The 15,878-nt window shown below is 46.4% G+C and overlaps 1 protein-coding gene across 2 annotated transcripts in view; it reads right to left on the reverse strand.

Annotated features, from left to right (window-relative positions):
- NHEJ1 (non-homologous end joining factor 1) overlaps nt 1-15,301 on the reverse strand; it is an 86,552-nt gene extending 71,251 nt beyond the window's left edge. Inside the window, exons 1-5 of one of the 2 annotated variants that reach the window (XM_047773532.1) lie at nt 15,180-15,301; nt 10,822-11,103; nt 9,886-10,098; nt 1,113-1,251; nt 488-546 (exon numbers count right to left, since the gene is read on the reverse strand). In XM_047773532.1, coding sequence (XP_047629488.1) covers nt 488-546; nt 1,113-1,251; nt 9,886-10,098; nt 10,822-11,016 — 606 coding nt within the window. In that variant the 5' untranslated portion in view covers nt 11,017-11,103; nt 15,180-15,301. Of the gene's footprint in view, nt 1-487; nt 547-1,112; nt 1,252-9,885; nt 10,099-10,821; nt 11,104-14,549; nt 14,571-15,179 lie in introns of those variants that run through there. The other variant, XM_047773533.1, reaches the window with a different exon arrangement.
- Between the last annotated feature and the right edge of the window lie 577 nt (nt 15,302-15,878).

The raw sequence follows: 15,878 nt of genomic DNA on the forward strand, positions 1-15,878 counted from the left end.
TGATTTTCCACAGCCTACTGTGCCCACAAGACAGTCCCCAGATGGTAGCCCTGTGCTTTTCACCTTCCTCTGCTGCGGGATGTCGAAGGGTCTGGACAAGTAATAATGACTAGCCCCCCCCCGCCCCACTCCACCATCCAGACCTGGGATCAGATCTCCACAAGCAAAAACTTAGCAACAGGTCAACCAAGCTTTCCAAGGTTAGAGAATGCCAAGCCAAATTCCCAGGCACTTTAACACAGATGTTTTACAAATGTTAATCAGCCCATTTTTGCTTTTTTACATCTTTTTCTTCTACTTTTCCCCATCTTCCCCGGCTACATCGGCAGCTTTATCAGACTTTCTATGTAGGTGGACTTTTCCAGAAAAAGGGCTCTCTAACCAAACAAGCAGTCTAACACCCCACACACAAGTCACCACTCAGGTACCTGGCAAGAGGAGGTAAAGCAAAGCTGCACGAGGAGAAAGGGAAGAACAGCTACTCTACCTCTACCATAAACTGTTCCAAGAAGGACTTCTCTTCAAATGGCTCTGTCTTCAACCGGTCTGTAACATGAAGGGACACAGAAAAGAAATATGAGTCTTAGAAGGAGCTTCCTATCTGGGAGGTGGAAAGGGAACAGGGCCCAGGGCTACTTGGGAAAGAGGATAAAGATGCAACACCCAGGGGACACCTGGCCCAGTGGGAGAACAGGACAAACGGGAGGAGGAAAGGTGATTAGCAGTAAATGACATGCAGTGGCGGCAGGTGTTTTCCCACCACAGAGATGGGTCAAAGTGAATTTTTATTCTGAAGCTGGGGCTCTGCAGCTTCCTAAAGTCCTACGTTGTGTGGCCCTCATGCAATTTTGTACACCTGTTGGCCCCCTTCCAGAGTCTGGCCCTGCTATAGCCTAGGGCATGTCTGGACTCAACTACAGCTTCAGTCAGACACTTGGGCCCCAGCCAGGTACTTGAGGCAAAAGAAGTGTCATCCAGTCTCATTCCTGGTCAGTACCCAACACTCACCCTCGGGGAAGCACCTCCTACTGCAAATGAGTCTCCCCCTTTTCTAAGGCCCTTTGACTACCGCCCCCCCCCCAACACCCAACTCCTCAAAAACAACCTCTCACCTCGGCTCAGCAGGGCCCCACTCTCCTGGTAGTCCTGGATCTCTAGGTCTTTCATACGAAGCAATGTTGCTAGCTCCCTCACTTGGCACTGCAATGCCAGACTCATGCCCATCAGAGGACGAATCAAATGCTGGGTGACCTTCCAAGGAAGAGACAGCAATTAGCCAACAGATACACACAAAGTACTCCCTAACACTGTATAAGAAAAAAAACACTAGAGTTCCCATTGGGGCACAGTGGAAACCAACCTGACTAGTATCCATAAGGATGCAGGCTCAATCCCTGGCCTTGCTCAGTGGGTTAGGGATCCAACGTTGCCGTGGGCTGTGGTGCAGGTCAAAAACACAGCTCTGATCCTGCACTGCTGTGGCTGTGGTGTAGGCCGGCAGCTGCAGCTCCGATTCAACCCCTAGCCTGGGAACTTCCATATGCTGCGGTTGTGGCCCTAAAAAAAAAAGAAAAAAGAAAAAATACTGAAAAACAAATGTTGAGAGTTCCCGTCGTGGCGCAGTGGTTGACGAATCCGACTAGGAACCATGAGGTTGCGGGTTTCGGTCCCTGCCCTTGCTCAGTGGGTTAACGATCCGGCGTTGCTGTGAGCTGCGGTGTAGGTTGCAGACGCGGCTCAGATCCCTCGTTGCTGTGGCTCTGGCGTAGGCCGGTGGCTACAGCTCCGATTGGACCCCTAGCCTGGGAACCTCCATATGCCGCGGGAGCGGCCCAAGAAATAGCTAAAAAAAAACAACAACAAAAAAATGTTTTCACAGAAGCTTGTAGTTTCATAGGGAAGCAACACATTTATATGAAAATAAGCAAATACAATAATTAAATAAAGGAGTTCCCGTTGTGGCTCCGCAGGTTAAGAAACTGACTAGCATCCATGAGGATGCAGGTTCAATCCCTGGTCTCTCTCAGTGGGTTAAGGATCTGGCACTGCTGCAAGCTGTGGCATAGGTCACAGACGCAGCTCTGATCTGGCATTGCTGTGGCTGTGGTGTAGGCCGGCAGCTGCAGCTCTGATTCAACCCCTGGCTTGAGAACTTCCATATGCTGCAGGTGCAGCCCTAAAAAGAAAAAATAATAATAATTAAATAAGTATATGAAAGAGGTTCAAAGATTTTCTTTGTGGCACAGATAAAAGGATGAAAAGAATAAAGGAGAACACTTATGAATAGTTAACCCAGAGTTGTGATTTAAAGAGAAGGATATGATACAGTTGATAACAGATAAATGTGGACTCAACATTCAGCAAAAACTGAGAGACAAAAGCAGAAGATCCAAGAAAGGAGATGTGGGAGTTTCCACTGTGGTGCAGTGGATTAAGGATCCCGCATTGCCACCGCTGTGCTGCAATCACAGATAGGGCTCAGAGTCGATCCATGGTTCTGGGACTTTCATATGCCATGGATATGGTTGAAAAAAGAAAAAAAAAAGTAGATATGGCTACAACAGAGTATGCTAACTAGAGTGTAATAGAAGACAAATATCAACCGGAAGTAGAGAGTTTCGAAAGTCAAATCAGACCCAGACACTAATTATAAACCATTTCAGAGCTGATGATAGCTCAGAATGAAGCCAGAGTTTCGATCTGTTCCCACAAATGCAGCAAAGTCTAAGGTCATTGTTGTAATAAAAGCAAGCCAGTCACCAAGAGACAGCCTAGGAGGGAACAGACCCTGCCCCTCCCATGTAGGTAAGCAGGATGCAAACTTGGCCACACAGCAGTGCAGCTAGGGAGATGCTCTCATATGATAATGCAGAGCTGTATAGTAACCAATCTATTCACTTATGTGAGGTGTCCATTAGCCTGTTGAAAAAAAAAAAAAAAAACACAGCTAAAATCAACCAGCTAAAATAGATAATTTATGAGTTCCCTTCCCTTTCCCCAAGGAGATGAACTAAAGGAGGCGCTGAGGAGAACTGCTCTAGATCAGAGGTCAGCAAGCTTTTCTGTAAGGGCCGGATAGCCAATATTTTTGGTTCTGTGGCCCATACAGTCCCTGTCACAATCTTTGCCTCTACTGTTGAAGTAGGAAAGCAGCCACAGACAACATGTAATAAATGAGGATGGCTGGGTTCCAATATAACTTAACAAAAACAGGCAGCGAGCCAGATTTGGCCTGCTGGCCATAGTACGCCACCCCCTGCCCTAGATCTCAAAGGAGAACTTTTGGACAAGACAGCCTACGGAGGCTTGCCGTGAAGAAAAGGTACTGAAGTGCCCCACAAGGTGTGCAAGCCAGATGCATCTGGATCGGGATCAGAAATTTGGACTCTTCAGCTTTTATGTTCTCATTTCCATTCATTTTCTAGTAAAATGTATTACTAAAGACTTCAAGTATAAGGTGGCTCAAACTCAGAGGAAAAGATTTTTTTTTCCCTTAGGACAGATTAGAAGAGAAGACACAGGGAGGGTGCTGGGGTGGGGGGGAAGTTAGGGTTCAGTGGCAGCGTTTTTATACCAGCACCAGGACCCAAGTAAACGCAGGGGAATGGTGCAGAGTGGGAGGCCAGCAATCAAGACAGCTACACAGACCTGTCACTTCTTTCTGTCCCATGGCACATCCCACCCTAGGACTGTCTCCCAACTCAGTCCTTAGGATAAACTTAAACTCCAGGAAGTACTGTTCGGAACATGGCAGAAGCTCTGCTTTTGGAAAATTTACCTGCCCTAGACTCATTCCTCTTTCCTAGGAATTGTTTTAAGTTTGGTCCTCCTCAAGGGAGATCAGGAAGAAAAACCCGTGAACACTTGTATGAAAGCAAGTCAATATTCACTGGGTTGAACAGAAATTAATTGCCATTGCTAACCAATCAGCATCATCATCCATTTGGTGGCAGTACTCAAATAACTCCTAAAGTGAATAACCAACCTCTCTCTGGGAGGGGAAGAGGGGGGGCAACTTTCATGGCAATTCCTTTGAGTGGCAGTAAATATAACAGCATGAAACATAATGAGAAACAGTTTTTAATCAATGCCGTATCTAACTAAATATAGTAATGCCATATCAGGCACCTGAAATTATTGATAGGACTCCAATGTCTATACAGCATTTTTTTAAGGTTTTAATCATTAAATATTCAACTTCTCAAATAATTTCATAGGTTTGAGTTACATCACCCTGAATCACTGGGGTATACTTCATTTCAAAGTTAGCTGAACCCTAGAGTTTCTGCTGTGGTGCAGTGGGTTAAGAGCCTGACTGCAGCAGCTCACCTTCCTGTGGGGGTGCGGATTTGATCCTTGGCCTGGCGCAGTGGGTTAAAGGATCTGGCATTGCTGCAGCTGTGATGTAGGTTGAAGCTGTGGCTCGGATTCAATCCCTGTCCTGGGAACTTCCATATACTGTGGGTGCAGCCATAAAAAAAAAAAAAAGTTAGTTGAACCCTAATTTAGATCCACCAATTAGAATAAGACATTGTGCCTGAAGTAATAGATTTCAAAGCAAACCCACAGACACTACAAGGAAAAATCTTGAAGGGCTTCAGGAGGTCAGGGACACGCCTTCTCCTTCACTTACAAACGGCAACATATGAAAAGACGCAGTTCAATAAGTCAATTCAACAAATACCTACTGGGTGCGAAGATGTGCTGTGACCCTGTGAGGCCTCTGCCCTCAAAGAGCTCCCAACAGTTAAGGAAGTCAGGAAGTGTGGTGGATATAGAAGCAGGAGTTGCCAATCTTCTCCAGAGGAAAAGCTATTTATAATTCTCCCCAACGTCTTCAGATTTCCCATAGAAATGTTCTCAAGTCACAGGCGGAAGAGCAGAATGGCAGTTATCAATCCCAGAATGAATCATATCATGTTTGGATATAATGACAAGAGTAACAGACTGGGAATTAGGACACCTGGGTTCTAGCTCTGGCTCTGACAGCTCCTAGATGGAAAGAGGCTTATCCCCAAGTACTCTCATGGTCATTGCTGTTTTCAAAAAGAAAAACTATGGAGGAGTTCCCGTCGTGGCGCAGTGGTTAACGAATCCGACTAGGAACCATGAGGTTGTGGGTTCGGTCCCTGCCCTCGTTCAGTGGGTTGATGATCCGGCGTTGCCGTGAGCTGTGGTGTAGGTTGCAGACGCGGCTCGGATCCTGCGTTGCTGTGGCTCTGGCGTAGGCCGGTGGCTACAGCTCCGATTAGACCCCTAGTGTGGGAACCTCCATGTGCCACGGGAACAGACCAAGAAATGGCAAAAAGATAAAAAAAAAAGAAAAAAAAGAAAAACTATGGAGTTGGAACATTTGCCCTCACAGGTCCACTCTAGTGCTAAGGCTAAGTAATAATACATCCCTTCTCTTACTTAATCCTCACGGCTCCACAGGAAGATCATGATTGGTATCTCCATTTCCCAGATAAAGAAATCAAGCCTCATAACAACTCAGTAGCTTATTCAAGGGAATACACTTAGTCAGGGTGGTGGAGCTGAGTTATAAATTCAGGCCTGCTGGGCCCAGAGCCTATGTTCTTTCCACCACGGAAAAAAATATTTGGATGTGACTTCTGGAAATCATAAAACAGCCAAAGAGATGCCAAATCTCAAACTCAAAATATGCAATATGAAGAATTACATTAGGGAACAAAAGATAATAACAAGAACAACAAAAAATGATTATATTAGACACTAGAAAAAACAGAGTCAGAAAGAGGAGCAGCGATGAAGAGAAGCTGGCCAGCAGTAGAAATGGGCTCAGTGTTAGAAAGCAGAGACCCAGGGGTTCCTATGGTGGCGCAAAGGGATCGGCGTGCTGGGACACAGATCCGATTCCTGACCTGACACAGTGGGTTAAGGATCCTGCGTTGCCACAGCTGTGGCTTGGGTCACAACCACGGCTCATACCTGATCCCTGGCCCAGGAATTCCATATGCTGCAGGGTGGGGAAAAAAGTAGAGACCCAAAGCTGTATATATTCCGTAATATCCTGCAGAGACATAAAAACTGTTAAATTATTAATATGAATACACCACGTGGTAGAAGGTGTGGGGAACTATGTGTTTTCCTACTCTCCTGTATGACCAGGAGGAGCTAAGCTGCATAATCTCTCTGGAAGAAAATATGTCATTACGTTAGCAAGATTAAGGATGCAAATGTTCCTTGATTCAGCTATTCCACTTCTAGGAATTTACTCACACAGTTACACATGGAAAAAGTACACACAAAGATGTTCACTAATTATAGCAACATAAGAATGGAAACAACTGAAGTGTCTACTAGCAGCAGATCAATTAAATACATGTTGATGTATTCAACAATCACAATGCTATGTTGCCATTAAAAAATGCTACAGCAAGTCTTCTAAATGTATTGCTATGAATGATTTCTAAGTTTTATAACTAAGTGAAAAAAGCCAGGTACTGAACGGTGTGAAAAACATGCTGCGATCTATGAAAATACAGACACCCAGATGTGTATTTGATTATATGAGTTAATTCACATATACATATGTGTTTATTCACATACACATTCGTACGTGCTCACGTATAGCTTTCCTTAAGAATCCACGAGAAGACGACAGCAGTAGTTGCTTTAAAGAAGAAAAATGACTGGAAAGGGAGTAGAAAGACAACCTATTTCTTCACTACATACCCCTAAATGCTATTTGAAGCGTTTGCCTTTTGCATGAGTTACTCATTCAAAAAGAATTAAATAAAAACTATGACAAGAATGAGTAACAAACAAAAATTATGACTGTGTGACCTCACAGACACACACACAAGCCTAAAATAGTATCCGCCTACACCCTCGCCAGTGTCCACTGGCTCTAACTTTTTCCCTATAAAGCTCCCTCAGGTACAGGGGTTTCCCTGGGATGACATTCTTTTTCTTCTTTTAATAATATAATTTTAGTAGCATAACTGTTCATTTTTCAATGCTTAATTCTCCCCACAGCCAACCAAGACTCATCCCACTCCAAGTACTGTTGCCTCTTTTTTTCATTGCAGCTCCCCATTTAGAGGAATTTGCCTAGAATAGCTAGGTTTTCTTTACATATTACCTTCATTCCTAAAATCATTATACACGCATTCTTTACTGTATTCCTTTGGGGAAAAAAAAATTAAGGCCTATCAGCTTCCAAAGAGATGTGTCTCCCCAGTTTCACTATTCTGAATTTCCAGGGCTGTGTGATACCAAATGAAGACAGCTGTTGCTAGGGCTTCCCCAAGGCAGCCCAAATGTTTTGGTGCCATAATAAGCATGACTGAGGGAACAGTGCCCCCTGGTGTTACTTGGAAAAAGTTACAGAGGTCCTGAACAAAATAGGTAAATTCTATCTAAAGCAAGGTGGAAATTTTCACGAGATGTTCAATCAAAAACAACAAATGTGACTGTTATCTGCTCAGCACTGTTTATGGAGCTTAAAAATTCAGAGGTGAGGAGTTCCCATCGTGGCGCAGTGGTTAACGAATCCGACTAGGAACCATGAGGTTGCAGGTTCGGTCCCTGCCCTTGCTCAGTGGGTTAAGGATCCGGCGTTGCCGTGAGCTGTGGTGTAGGTTGCAGACGCGGTTCGGATCCCGCGTTGCGGTGGCTCTGGCGTAGGCTGGCGGCTACAGCTCCGATTGGACCCCTTGCCTGGGAACCTCCATATGCCGCGGGTGCGGCCCAAAGAAATAGCAAAAAGACAAGAAGAAAAAAAAAAAAATTCAGAGGTGAATGAGCAGTAGTTCTCCAAATGCTCAAATCTAAGTTGGGTCAAAAATACCAGATCAAAAACACCAGAGACCAGTTTCTTGAAAAGCAAACTAGTTCTTTGCTCTCAACTAACCAATCTCTAATAAAAGCTCTTGGAGCCTAGAAAAGCTACAAGTGAGTAGAGGACATCATCCTCTGAACCCCTGAAAATGGGGCTCTCGAATCAGACCCATCTGGGAGTCCAATTTCAGCTCATTCATTTATAAACTGGATGACTTTGGACAAGTTATCTTCAATCTCAGCTTCCTACTCTGAAAAAATGGAGATAATAATACATATCTTGTTGGATGGTTGTGAGGATTAAATGCCAAGAATGTTCAGAAAGGTCCCCAGCACTGGTATATACCCTACCTTACAACCAGGGTGATCTTGATAAATTACATATTGAATCATGTTAAACTCTTGCTTAAAGTTTCTCAATGAATCCATGTTACCTTTGGGGTAAAATCCAAATTCATTAGACTCCTTCAAGATCTGGCCACCGGAGTTCCTATTGTGGCACAGAGGAAATGAAATTGACGAGGAGCCATGAGGTTGCAGGTTCAATCCCTGGCCTCACTCAGTGGATCAAGGATCCGGCGTTGCCGTGAGCTGTGGTGCAGGTCACAGACCTGGCTCAGATCCTGCGTTAATGTGGCTGTAGTGTAGGTTGGCAGCTATAGCTCCAATTCGACCCCTAACCTGGAAACCTCCATATGCCGTGAGTGCAGCCTTAAAAAGCAAAAGCAAAAAAAAAAAAAAAAATGATCTGGGAGTTCTCGTCGTGGCACAGTGGTTAACGAATCCGACGAGGAACCATGAGGTTGTGGGTTCAATCCCTGCCCTTGCTCAGTGGGTTAACGATCTGGGGCGTTGCCGTGAGCTGTGGTGTAGGTCGCAAATGCGGCTCGGATCCCGTGTTGCTGTGGCTCTGGCGTAGGCTGGCAGCTACAGCTCCGATTCGATCCCTAGCCTGGGAACCTCCATATGCCATGGGAGCGGCCCAAGAAATGGCAAAAAAAAAGACAAAAAAAAAATGATCTGGCCACTATCTACCTCATTTCTCACAACTCCCTGCTGTCATCAGGTTCCCCCACTTGTACATCTCCACGTTCCTCAAAATGCACTCTTGCCTAGAATGACCTCTAACTTTCTCAATAAGTTCTTATTCGTCTTCAAAACTCGGACTTTCCGTTGTGGCTCAGTGGTTAATGAATCCAACTAGGAACCATGAGGTTGTGGGTTTGATCCCTGGCCTTGCTCAGTGGGTTAAGGATCTGGTGTTGCCGTGAGCTGTGGTGTAGGTTGCAGACGTGGCTCGGATCCTGCGTTGCTGTGGCTCTGCCGTAGGCCTGCGGCTACAGCTCCGATTAGACCCCTAGCCTGGGAACCTCCATGTGCCTCAGGAGCGGCCCAAGAAACGGCAAAAAGACAATAAAAAGCAAAATAAAACAAAACTCAGCTCAGAAACTATCTCCTCAATAGTTTTTCAGATCCACAGTCATTCTGGGCTTAACTCAATCAAAGAATGTATCATACTTCATCCTATTTCCTGTCTGTCTGCTGTCTCATTGGATCATGAACTCCAGGAATAGCCAATATTGTTTTAGATCTGAACACCCAACAACTAGCCCATAGCAGATGCTTAATAAACATTGGACAAATAAAGTAATGAATAAAGATACCCAGTAAAGCTTGCAGACACAAACTCTGTTCCTTTTGCAAGGAAAGAAGGTAGCAATCAAGAAATCCTTTTGCCTTCTATCTAGTCAAGGAACATTTTCTTTTTTTGTCTTTTGTCCTTTTTAGGGCTGCACCCGTCGCATATGGAGGTTCCCAGGATAGGAGTCTAATCCAAGCTGTTGCTGCTGGCCTACACCAGAGCGAGATCAGGGATCGAACCTACAACCTCATGGTTCCTAGTTGGATTTGTTTCCGCTGCGCCACGATGGGAACTCCAAGAGATGTTTTCTAACTGGGGAAGCATTTCAAACAGAATTTACCAGAAGAAAAAATAAGAGCACCTAAAGCTTCATTTGAGAAGCTTTGAGGCAGAGAAGCAGCTGCACCCCTTTCACTACCCCATATACAGATTGGACTTACCAGTGATGGGGTAGCTAGGGTGCAGTGGAAATTCCAATAGAATGGGAGACCAGAGAGCTCACTCCGCACCCGCAGTATCAGTGTTTCTGCCACACGGTCACAGGAGAATGTAGCTTTGCCAGGGCAAGCAGTGTCCTTCAACAACGGGCGAAGCAGCTCATCCAGGTGACAGAGAAAAGCTGCAGGAGGAGCAGTCAGGCGCTTGTTCAGCTCCTAAAATGACAGCAGAGGTTGTAGAGAGCAAGTGTGCTAAAAGGAAACTGATTCTCTCATAAGTAACAGCAAAGGAAAACTCTGGTTAATATGAGATGATGGGCAGGAGAGGAGGGAAGGAAAGATATAAACCTCAGAACAGGAAAGAAGAAAACAAAAAGAAGAGTGACCAACTGGCCTACCTCACAATTCGCCTTCTACTGAATGCAGTACAGAAACACATACTCACACACAACATACACACACACCCCCACATGGAAAGATCACAGGGCTAGGGCTAGAGATAGAAGTGCAAAACATTAATCAGAACTGTCTCGGAGTTCTGTCGTGGCGCAGCAGAAACGAATCTGACTAGGAACCATGAGGTTGTGGCAGGTTCGATCTCTGGCCTCGCTCAGTGGGTTAAGGATCCGGCATTGCCATGAGCTGTGGTGTAGGTCACAGATGCGGCTCAGATCTGGCATTGCTGTGGCTGTGGTGTAGGCCAGCAGCTGTAGCTCCAATTAGACCCCTCGCCTGGGAACCTCCATATGCTGCAGGGCGCAGCCCTAAAAAGACAACAGACAAAAATAAGTAAATAAAAATAGAATCGTCTCAACCTGGCTTGATCCTCCTTGGCAACCTAAAGGCTAACAAGCTGGTTGATGTTAATGTCCCCTGACTTTCATTAGGAAAGAAATTATGTCCACTGCCACCCGCAGCAGTACGTCTCTCCACACTTACCTTTGCTCTCTGGCTGACCACGCTAGTGTCCACCTGTTCATGCCATACCTGCTGAAGATCTGAAACCAGCAAGGCATAGCCCTGCTGGGTGATATAAGCCTTAGCCAAGAGGGAGTTCTCAGAAAGCTGTAGCCATGCCCACGGCTGCATCAGCAGGCCTTGCTCCAGTTCCTCCATCTGCAGGAGAGTCTTCATTCAACAAGAGCCCCCCAGGGTACTGTAGGCCTGGGGGGACACCACTCAGACAGTTCTATGTCAAATACATCTTGTGAAAATTCCTCCCTAAGAAAACAGAAGGCACAGAGTTACATGACACCCTTCCTCCCTACCCTCCTGGTATATAACTAGCTGAGCACCAACCTTACTACCTCTTGCCACTAAAAATCTATTTAGAATTTTGAAGTTTTCCCTCTATATTAAATTTCTATAGGACAAAAAAGAGCTCCTTCTTCTACAGTGTTTAAGTCTCAGCGTATTGGTATTAGTATTTCTGCTTTCTTTTTTTTTTTAATTCTCTTTTCTGCTTTCTTTTTTTTTGGCTTTTTTTTTGGCTTTTTGTCTTTTGTTGTTGTTGTTGTTGTTGTTGTTGCTATTTCTTGGGCCGCTCCCGCGGCATATGGAGGTTCCCAGGCTAGGGGTCGAATCGGAGCTGTAGCCACCAGCCTATGCCAGAGCCACAGCAACGCGGGATCCGAGCCGCGTCTGCAACCTACACCACAGCTCATGGCAACGCCGGATCCTTAACCCACTGAGCAAGGGCAGGGACCGAACCCGCAACCTCATGGTTCCTAGTCGGATTCGTTAACCACTGCGCCATGACGGAACTCCTCTGCTTTCTAATAATACAACAATGTGGAAACCTAAACCATTTTTGTTGTATCTTTATCACATTCCTAATAAATATGTCAATGCCATCCTCTCCCAGAACATCTAAAAGAGGAGTTCCCAGAGTTCTTGTTGTGACTCAGCGGTAACAAACCTGATTAGTATCCATGAGGATGCGGGTTCGATCCCTGGCCCTGTTCAGTGGGTTAAAGATCTGGCATTGCTGTGGCTGTGGCACAGGCCAGCAGCTGCAGCTCCAATTCGACACCCAGCCTGAGAACTTTCATATGCTGAGGGTGCAGCCCTAAAAAACAAAGAGAGAGAAAGAGAAGAAATAGTTCTTGTTTTATAAAACATCATAAGTGTCATGGGCAGGAAATTTAAATTATTTGATCACTATCCAAAAACAAAACTCTGGAAGCTCGCAGAATTTTAAATACAATATATATATTCACACAAACATATATATATTCCCTAAGTGAATATATGTATATGTGTATATATATACATTTATTTGCTCCCTAAATATATATACACTCTCTAAGACAAGGATTCTTTTTTTGTTTTGTTTTGTCTTTTGAGGGCCACACCCGTGGCACATGGAAGTTTCCAGGCTAGGGGTTGAATTGGAGCTGCAGCTACTGGCCTACACCACAGCAACGCAGGATCTGAGCCACATCTGTGACCTACACCACAGCTCATGGCAATGCCTAATCCTTAAACCACTGAGCGAGGTCAGGGATCGAACATGCGTCCTCATGGATACTAGTTGGGTTCGTTAACCACTGAGCCACAATGGGAACTCCTAAGACAAGGATTCTTAATGTAGAATCTATGCACGTGAATCCTCCAGAATTGCATGCAAAATTTGTGCATATATGCATATACCCACTTGGAAGGAAGAAGTCACAGCTACGGTCAAATTCTCAAAGCGATCAATGACACACAAATAAAGAGCTAATAACTCTGTGTCCAGAAACAAAGAGAAAAGCCCCAATCCCATTTCAAGAAGACCCTGAATGACTAAGAAGTCAATATAAGGCATAGCACACCACAGAGGTAGAGGCCATGGATTAACTCCACTTTAATCACTGCCCACACCCCCACGCAAGGCACTACCATCAACGATACCACACCCTGCTATACATCTGGAAATCAGCCTTTCTACTTCAACAACTAAATCTGTAGCCTTAACCTAGTAGATGTTCAGGAACTATGGCTACTTTACAGGCAGTTTGATCATTTTCCCTGCAGGTGAAAAAAAAAAGTGACAAGGACTCTTTCTCCCCCCCACCCCTCTGGCCTCGATCAGTGGGTTAAGGATCCACTGTTGCAGCAAGCTGTTTAAGTTGCAGATAGAGCTGGAATTGCTCTGATGGTGGCTAAGCCACAGCTGAAGCTCCAATTCAACCCCGAGCCTGGGAACTTCCATATGCCGCAGGTGTGGTCATTAAAAAACAAAAACAAAAAACAAACAAAAAAGTGATAGAAATTCCATCTACAGGAGTTCCCATCATGGCTCAGTGGATGACGAACTCGACTAGCATCCATGAGGACGCAGGTTTGATCCCTGGCCTCACTCAGTGGGTTAAGGATCCAGCATTGCCAAGAGCTGTGGTGTAGGATGCAGATGCAGCTTGGATGCCATGTTGCTTGCCTGCAGTATAGGCCGGCGGCTACAGCTCCGACTGGACCCCTAATCTGGGAACCACCATATGCCGCAAGTGCAGCCCTAAAAGGACAAAGAAAAGAAAAGAAAAAAGAAAGAAAAGAAATTCTGTCTGTAAATTTAAAGTGAAGTTGAAGGGTGCAGATCCAAGACTACAAAAAAAACAATGAAAATCCTTGTACTTCATTAATGTGGCTAACATGGTTTTATTCTTCCAATCATTTCCATCTCGGTCTAAGCCATATTCTTCCAACCATAACCTAGTTTTTGAAGCACAGCTTTGTAACATAATTTGTAGTCACTGGACAGATGAAATAGAAATATACATATTGGAGTTCCCTGGTGGCTCAGCAGGTTAGGATCCAGTGTTGTCACTGCTGTGGCTCAGGTCACTATTGCAGCACAGGTCAACCCTTGGCCCTGAAACTTCCATATACTGTGGGTGTGGCCCTCAAAAAATAGATATATAGAGTTCCCGACGTGGCTCAGCAGAAACGAATCTGACTAGCATCCATGAGGACACAGGTTCAATCCCTGGCCTTGCTCAGTGGGCTAAGGATCCAGCATTGCTGTGAGCTGTGGTGTAGGTCGCAGACATGACTCGGATCTGGCATTGCTGTGGCTGTGGTGTAGGCCGGCAGCTACAGACCCCTAGCCTAGGAACCTCCATATGCCATGGGTGCGGCCCTAAAAAAACAAATATATATATATATATATATATATATATATATATATATATATACACACACAGTGATTTTTATTTGTATCAGCCTCAAAACCTTGAGTTCAGAGGATGGTATTTCCGTCACATTTTTCATCTGCTGTTCCTACTAGGAAGAGATCTTGGGATGATTAACCTAGTCTTCACTGGACCAGAGCTCCACATTACTGAAGGTCACAAATCGCTAGTCGCCAAGCCCTTTTCCTCCCTCAAGGGCACTCTCCAGTGAGTACTCTTAAGTCACTAAAATTGGGTTGCTTATCCGAGCTTGTCACTTTGGGAAGCCTGCTCAGGACCCTCAAGCTTTATGATGTTTTATTGTGCGGGCAGGGGAGGAGTTTCAAATGTGGCCAGGGTCAACAAGCCTCCTAAAAAGCTGGGAGGAACTTCAGCACCAGACCTGGGGCTAGCTGCTCCCACCACGCCTTGTTCTGAGGCCTCTATATCTCATCTTTTTCTTTTTTCCTTCAAGGACGCCTTTAAGCGTCACACGAACCGGATTCACCCGCTTACCTTGAATGAACGGAGGGAAAGCGCCGAGGGCCAACAGCGGAGTGGAGTTACCTAAGCCGGCCCTGCACCCAGTCCCGCCCCTTGGCCGTGAGCCCCTCTCTTGGCGCAGTTCCTCCGCCATCCTGCAGAGGGCAGCAAGACCCCAGCGACCGTCCAGGCGAGACAACGCCAAGACCCGCCCCTTTGGGAGAGGACGAACCCTGGCTCCCTTTACCACAGCCCCACCCCAGGAACCCTGTCTGGCGTCGTTTCCATTCGCCCTCACTAGAAAAAGCCTTCTCCGGCTGGGTTTCTATTTTTACACACCGGCTGCCAGAGCCGCGGCTCCGGACCCCTCAAGGGGACAAAGAAGCAGACAACCGGCTAGGAAATCTGGTCGCACCAAGCTGCCGGCACAGGAGTAGGCTCACAAACCCCGCCTCGCGGCCAGGAGGCGGGCTGCGCACGCGCGGGCCCCGAGGCCCCGCCCACCCCCGGAGGCCTGGCCCTGGACCCCGGCCTCCTGCGTGTCCCTTCTGGGAGGAAGCTCAGAGGAGGTAATGCGGGTACCAGTACCAGCCCGCAGGGTCCCAGGGGCCTCTCGCCGCCCGGCCCCAGGTCCCCGCCCCATTAGACCTCGACCCCACCTACCGTGAGCGGCCACAAGAACTCTCACCCTCCCCGCGGCAGGCTGGCCCGCCCGCGCAAACCGAGAGGCCTAGAGTAAAAGCCTTTCCCGGCGACCACGGGGAGGCGGGGTCTCGGGACACTGGGGCGGAGCCCCGTCCTGATGTGGGCGGGACCTGTGGGCCCGCCGGGCTGATAACCCGAGCGCTGGGAGGTGGAAGGTCGCCATGGACGGAAGCCAGAAAAGAGGCTGTAGGATCCCCTGGCATAGAGGCGGAGGAGTAGTGGTGCTCCTTAAAGGTGTGCTGGTAGAGTAGAAGGAATGCCAGATGAGGTGCAAGAGAGGGGACCCCAGATTTGGGCTTGTTAAAAACTCCGAGTCACTTCCCTTCCCTACCTATCCAGTCTTTTTTGTTTTGTTCTGCTTTGCTTTGTTTTGTTTTAGTAAAATGAGGGGGTTGAACATCACTAGATAAATCTCTCAGGTCCTCACCAGCACTAAGAGATGAGTCTCCCAGGCATAAGTCCAATGGTCTGACTTAATCCTTTACCTCTCCTGTCTCATTTCTCCCTCCATCCACCCACATACTGATGCTCCATCACCACAGGGAAGCTTGAAATCCTTCAGCTCATCTTGTACCCTGTACAACTTGGGTTTTGCTCGAGCTGGATACCTGAGCGTGAAAAATTCTCCCCGTCTATGTTCCTCAACCAGAAATCCTC

The sequence above is a fragment of the Phacochoerus africanus genome, chromosome 3 (genome assembly GCF_016906955.1).
Source record: "Phacochoerus africanus isolate WHEZ1 chromosome 3, ROS_Pafr_v1, whole genome shotgun sequence".
Taxonomy (NCBI): domain Eukaryota; kingdom Metazoa; phylum Chordata; class Mammalia; order Artiodactyla; family Suidae; genus Phacochoerus; species Phacochoerus africanus.